The 6,175-nt window shown below is 38.3% G+C and overlaps 2 protein-coding genes across 2 annotated transcripts; both read right to left on the bottom strand.

The window, feature by feature from the left end:
- Positions 1-1,720, bottom strand: LOC112514240. The gene is made up of 5 exons (XM_025120572.1): positions 1,434-1,720; positions 1,030-1,122; positions 708-879; positions 164-233; positions 1-71 (listed from the first exon to the last, which is right to left on the bottom strand). The coding sequence occupies exons 1-5, from the start codon at positions 1,529-1,531 to the stop codon at positions 1-3; spliced, it is 504 nt and encodes a 167-aa protein (XP_024976340.1). The 5' UTR covers positions 1,532-1,720.
- Positions 1,721-2,246: 526 nt separating this feature from the next.
- On the bottom strand, positions 2,247-5,903 carry LOC112514694 (squamosa promoter-binding-like protein 13A). The gene is made up of 3 exons (XM_025121292.1): positions 5,441-5,903; positions 3,814-3,944; positions 2,247-3,040 (listed from the first exon to the last, which is right to left on the bottom strand). Exons 1-3 carry the CDS (start codon positions 5,854-5,856, stop codon positions 2,409-2,411), a joined length of 1,179 nt encoding a protein of 392 aa, XP_024977060.1. The 5' UTR covers positions 5,857-5,903; the 3' UTR covers positions 2,247-2,408.
- Between the last annotated feature and the right edge of the window lie 272 nt (positions 5,904-6,175).

Below are 6,175 nucleotides of genomic sequence, written 5' to 3'. Positions count from 1 at the left end.
TCAAAGCTCCATGGGATTAGTCGAGGTGCACATAAGCTGGCCCGGGGTTACCAAAAGAAAAGGATTAGGTACTGCACCAATTTTATAGGAAAATATGGTAGCAGTTGAAAGATTGTCGGCATATACAGTTACTAGAACCTATAAATCTTACAAACACACATACTTTGTACAACAAACAAAATATCATATACCTCTAGTTGCTTTGAAAATGGGACTTTCTCACCTTTCACCCCCTGTAAATCCAACGATCAGTATAACTGCCAGTGGGCGCGATATGGCGCAAGACACATCTTCGCAGTTATGAAATGGCCCATAGTGTTTCTGTAACGCGTGGCTCACGCCATGGTGTCTTGAGGCACGCCATGGCGTGCGTTTCTTGTAACACGTGATTTTTTTCCAAAAGAATTTTTTTTTTATCTTTTGTGTTTTTTACACAACTTTAGATTTTACATTTTTATAGATTTAACTAATCACATTACTCACATTTTCACAAATGCATAAACGTTACAAGCTCACGGTTAAAAATGAAGTTGTAAAATTACCTTTCTAAGTTCTATTTTAAATATTTAATCAAAAACCTATTTTATAATAATAATCTATATGATTTTTTCTTCGTACATTTTTTTTTAATATCATTATCTGATTAGATAATATATAAAAACATATATATATATATATATATATATATAATTCTATATATGACATACATATTTGCCGCCTTCTGTCCAGTCTTGAAAAACGACGTGTCCTATCCGTGGCGTGCAAGGCTTGGCCTCACCCCCATGCAACGCATTTTTCAACCTTGATAACTGCTCACTTTGAACTCTTTCAAAGAAACACCAGATCGTTGTCATCATCCTCTGTAATTTCCCACTAAATCTGAAGATTATAAACTGTATGTGTTAGTGGTTCCACATATTCTCGAACCATGCATCTTATTAACATCAAACACAACACAACTTAAATTTACTGATCAAATTCACTCAAAATAAGCATAATATAGCTGTAGCTATGTAAAATAGAGAAAACCTCTTTAAATTCATTTGAAGCCACATCTCTTCCAACGAATCCAGAGGGAACTTTGGTAATGACAGGAACTTTTGAGCCCAACTTTGCAATGATCTGCAACCCTTTGATTCATCAAATCAATGAATTATTTGAATCCAATAAGCAGACAGATCTACTACTCCCTCCATTAAAAAAAAGGTGCATTTGGACTATTTAAGAACTAGCAGTTTTAAGTGGAATCGCTATATAGATTGCGTCAATTCAAGTACTTCGCTACTAAATCTCCACGTCGTTAATCCTTTATCAATTTCTACACAAGTAATTTAACAAAAGCGTATCAACTGCGAAATGGAAAAGCAACCCTACTATGTACCTATTTTCGGTGAAGGAGTCTGTGAGACATCAACAGACAAGAAATGACATACGAGTTAGTTGGCCGCCTGGTGTAGCCGGACCGACAGAGGCGACGGAGAAAATGAGGATCAATTGGCGCAGACATAGCTTTATTCAACACTTCTTCCATGGCAACAACGACGATAATGGCGTGGAAAGAGCGAAAATCGTTGGATCATCATAATTTCGAGTACAAATATTATAGATATAGAGTCAAATGAAGAAGCCGGAAGTCCGGATATCATATTTTGAAGAAGATCTTCTCCGATGAAGTCAAAAATTCCTGTGATCCTCACGGCCGGTTCGTCGGAGACGACAACGGGAAAGGAGATGATTTATCTGAGCATCTCGATCGAAGTCACCACCACTTCAGCAGTCCTTCCTTTGAAGGGGAAAAATGTAAATTGATTTTCGTAAGTTACAAAAGTAGTCCCTAAACTAACTCTTAATTGGCAACTTTAGTCCTAAAACTAAAACATGTTATGTGGAAGACTTTTAAACTGTTTGGCAGTTGCTGAATGTTTTGCTGCTGAATAATTAAGCGGTCAAAATGATTAAGAAACTCTTATAGTGTAAAACAAAATATAATTGTTTGGTAATTGTTTACAATGAAATTAAGGCGTTGAATGGTTAACGTATTTTCAGAGGATTTTAGAACCATTAAGAGACATACATTTTTTTGCCAAACAAGATTCACCTCTTAGCGATTCAAATACCGACTCTTGATAAAATTATTAAGAGATAAACAAACAACCCAACCAGCTATATCACAACATAAATTCAGACACTGCAGCTATAGCTGAAAACAATTCAAACAAGAAAAAACTGTCAAATTTCTAAGAATGGCGGAAGAGTTAAAACACAAGAGAAAGAATGAAATACCAACAGCTACAACACACACTAAACCGAATCGAACCGAATCAAATCTCAAACTAATCGAATCGAATCAAATCAAATCTCAGACTACAAACGGATGGAATTTATCGATGATTCAAATATGAACAATCTTATTCCCAGTAGAATGGAAGTGTTTGTGGAGCTCCGTTATCAGGAGACCCATGGTGATGATGGTGATGGTGATGATGGTGAAGTCCCATCTGGATCATCTCGTTGCAATCGTTCCCATTAGGATCCATAATCGACTCCAAACCACCATAACTCGCACCTGGATCCAACGGGTTTGGTGTGGCCGGGAACGAGTTAGGTGGGTGCACCACATGGCTCAGGGTCGTACAAGATGTCTGTGACGGTGATGATGACAGAAGAGAGAGAGCACAGTCCGACTGCACCACCGGCTGCAACCGAGCAGGTGGCGGGTATCCGTCACAGAACAGTTTATCGTAGCTGCTATTCGCCTCAAAGTTAAGAACCGGCTGCTGACAAACTTTTGGAGGTGAGGTCTGGTGGTTGAGTTTAAGGTGCGAGCCACTGTTTTGAAAGAGGCTGAATTGTTGCTTCTCGGTTAGCTTTTTGGTGCCTGAAGATGATTCGGAAAAAGGGTTGTGTTTGTGGGCCAGGTTCGAGTGGTGGGCGGGGTACATGACGTCTTCTTCGGACTTGACCATGCCGGCCCACAATGGGTTCGTGAGCGTTGTGGTTTGATACACATGTGGACTCGAGAACTGCAGCATCGTCGTACCTAAAACATAACGAATCTAGCATCAATATCCAAACATACGGTAACATGAAGCTTTTTAGGCCATTTTAGGCAACCATAAGATAACTTATTCTTTGAGCTTATTGGAAAAGCCCCTTTGGCAACGTAGCTTTTGAAATGCTACGATTAAGAAGTTCCAAGGGTTTTTTTACCAATTATGCCCCTTCTATTATTCTAATTAATTTTTCAATATGTTCTTTTAGATCATTTCATGTTGTCATCTGGCTTATCTGCTAGTTTATATTATACATAACTAGTTTATCAGCTAACAGCTAGCTTATTAACCACATTTGGTTAGTTATAAGCTAGTTTTTGGAAACATTACTTCAAATAGCATTTTAATAAGCTCCAATGGATTTTTTCCACTTCTTTTTCCAATTATACCCCTTATATTTTTCCAATTAATTCATCAACATGTTCTTTTAGGTCATTTTACGTTGTCATCTACCTTATCGACTAGTTTTTACCAAACATAACCAGTTTATAAGCTAGTTTTAGAAAACACGACTAGTTGCTAGCCTTTTGAAACACTACTGTTTGAATAAGCTCCAGGTTCGTTTTCCTAATGATGCCCTTAATATTTTTCCAATTAAGTTTCCAAGACGTCCTTTTAGGTCATTTGACGTTGTCATCTGGCTTGTCAGCTAGTTTTTAGCTACCAAAGCTAGTTTATAAGTTATCTTATTTACCAACGGCTAACTTTTCAGCTAATCAGCTAGTTTGCCAAACATAGTCTTAATAGCTTCGAAGCTGACCTTGGTGACCAGCAAAAAGACTTGCAGCACGTGAGGTATCCGGCTGCGGCTTCCGTCTCCGGCGATTATGTCCATCAAGACGCTTTCTGCAACTCCGTTTTCCTTCATCGAACTCTTCTAGCGAATGAAACCTACAAAAAGTGGCAAATTTTGGTTCAATTTTTAACCTTTTTCTAGTTTAGACCGTAAAAATCACGATGATTCAAACAAAATGCTAAGCATTTACCAACATATGTTCAAAAATATCAGAACCGAAGAACAAAAGACTTAATTATTCAGCTAATGACTGCTATCTCGAATTCTTGATCAGGGAATCTCGAGGAACTTTATTTTTGAAGTATATAATATTTATATACGGCGAATAGAACAAATAAACTCACACACCCTCCTCATCTTTGGTGAGGTTTGAACCCTAGGAGGTCAAGGACTCACATACCGATAGGCCAAAGTCCCTTTGGTGAATATCAAGAAACTTGGATGAGACTAAAGTTGATCTTCAAAAGCAACTATGCTTAAGCCAATTATGGGTACCAAGATTCTTTGGCTGTGACGAACCATCTAAAGTTCTCGGCTCACAGGGTTTCGTTGTGAAAGTGTAGACCGTAAAAACCGAGGTGCTTCAAATAAAATGTCAGAAAGATTTGATCTGTTTGCCCTAAAAGAATCCCATCAAGATTTCTTGATTTGGAAAGTCCCAAGTGTTAAATAGTCCCAAAGACCATATCGGCTAGACTTTGACCATTTCCACTGTATATGTTGGAATCCCCTTCTTATCCTCCAGGGAAGTAACCTAATGGGGTTTCACATATTCTACATGGTACGAGAGCCAAGGTTTACCACTCGACACCTGGGACAACCTGTAGTTTCGTACCCATTTTAGTCTCCGCTAGAGGGGTGTGTTAGAATCCCACATCGGCTCATGGGGTTTTGTTGTGGAAGTTTAGACCATATAGGATCGAGGTGCTTCAAATAAAATGTCAGAAAGATTTGATTTTTTTTTTGCCTTAAAAGAATCCCAGTAAGATATGATTTGGGGAGTTCCAAAGTCCACATCAGCTAGGCTTTGACCATTGATCCCCTTCTCTCCTACAGGGAAATAATCTAATGGGGATCCATATATTCTACATGATATCAGAGCCAAGGTCTACTACTACTACTCGACACCTGGGGGCAACCTGTACCCATCTAGCCCCCTCTTCAAACTAAGACATCTATACCCGTCTAGTTTTTCTTGGAGGGGGCATATGTTAGAATCCAACATCAGCCAGAATTGGACCATTTCTTCTCGATATATGTTGGTAATCTAACGGGTTTCCACATATTCTTGATGTAACGGTTTGATCTATTTGCCCTAAAAAAGAAACCCATCAAGATTTCTTGATTTTGGGACTCCCAAGTAAACTTACTGAACAACTTCAATGGCTATCGCTATCCGATTTCCGGGTATTTTGCGGTTAAACAGAAAGACAACACCTTCCCAACAATCTCAAATCCCCCCATTAACAAACCTTACCAAAATCAATCCCCATTTCACACAAACTTTCAAAAAAAGAAACAAGATTTCAAGAAAACCATAAACCAGGTTAGTAAACCATAGAACAAAAAACAAAACAAATGAAAGGTATACCTGCTACATTGCTGGCAGAATCTTTGCTTTTGGCCATTAATGGAAACCTGTGGAGTTTTGGAATGAACTTCACAGACCTTATGACGACGATGGTATTCCTTACAGTTACTAAGATCAGAGTTGCAGCCATCCACAAGACAAGAAGCCGCAGAAATGGAGGTATTATTAATGGGTCGAGCTCTCTTTGATGATCCAGAAGGTGATAACGCCATTTTTGAAGTTGAAGCTGAAGTGGTCTTCAAACTTGACTCATTCCCTGAGTCAATAACTTGTCCAAGCTTTAAATCCACAGAAAAATTCCCTTTAATCCCCTGCCCTCCATAACTACTCGACCCACCACTCGAATCAATGTTGGGAATTGTTCCTTGTTCGAATTCTGTGAAATCCCAAGAAGGTATCTTCAAATTCCAGTCCATAATCAAACCCTCCCTTTCACTTTCAAATACTTTTTCTTTAATATCTTTGACTCTGTCTTTTTGGGTCTTTACTTCTCTAAATCTTTTATCTATTTGCCTCTGAAATCCATCAAGAATGAAACAATATTCAGCCCATATTCAGCCTTCAAGTTGCAAAAGAACTGAATGGGGGAATCCATGGAGGCGGGGAAAAGATTGGAGATTAATTAAATGGGTAAGTACAAAAAAAGCATTCCAACTTCCCTAAAATAACTTTACAAACAGAAAACAAGAACCCCAGTTGAAATATATATGATATTTGATATATATATATATATAT

This window comes from Cynara cardunculus (genome assembly GCF_001531365.2).
Source record: "Cynara cardunculus var. scolymus isolate 2C chromosome LG 6, CcrdV1, whole genome shotgun sequence".
In the NCBI taxonomy this organism is placed as follows: domain Eukaryota; kingdom Viridiplantae; phylum Streptophyta; class Magnoliopsida; order Asterales; family Asteraceae; genus Cynara; species Cynara cardunculus.
Note: the sequence above shows the minus strand (reverse complement) of the source record. Positions and strands in the feature narration are given on the sequence as shown.

What these genes read in the sequence shown, in the direction of transcription:
- LOC112514240 (XM_025120572.1), bottom strand. Translation starts at nt 1,531, where the DNA reads ATGGAAGAAGTGTTGAATAAAGCTATGTCTGCGCCAATTGATCCTCAT. An exon ending in GGACAGAAGGCGGCAAATAT is followed by an intron (nt 234 to 707) that starts GTATGTCATATA and finishes TTGGATTTACAG; the next exon opens with GGGGTGAAAGGTGAGAAAGT. An exon ending in TATTTTGTTTGTTGTACAAA is followed by an intron (nt 72 to 163) that starts GTATGTGTGTTT and finishes AAATTGGTGCAG; the next exon opens with TACCTAATCCTTTTCTTTTG.
- LOC112514694 (XM_025121292.1), bottom strand. Translation starts at nt 5,856, where the DNA reads ATGGACTGGAATTTGAAGATACCTTCTTGGGATTTCACAGAATTCGAA. An exon ending in TTCTGCCAGCAATGTAGCAG is followed by an intron (nt 3,945 to 5,440) that starts GTATACCTTTCA and finishes CACTTTTTGTAG; the next exon opens with GTTTCATTCGCTAGAAGAGT. An exon ending in TCTTTTTGCTGGTCACCAAG is followed by an intron (nt 3,041 to 3,813) that starts GTCAGCTTCGAA and finishes GTTATGTTTTAG; the next exon opens with GTACGACGATGCTGCAGTTC.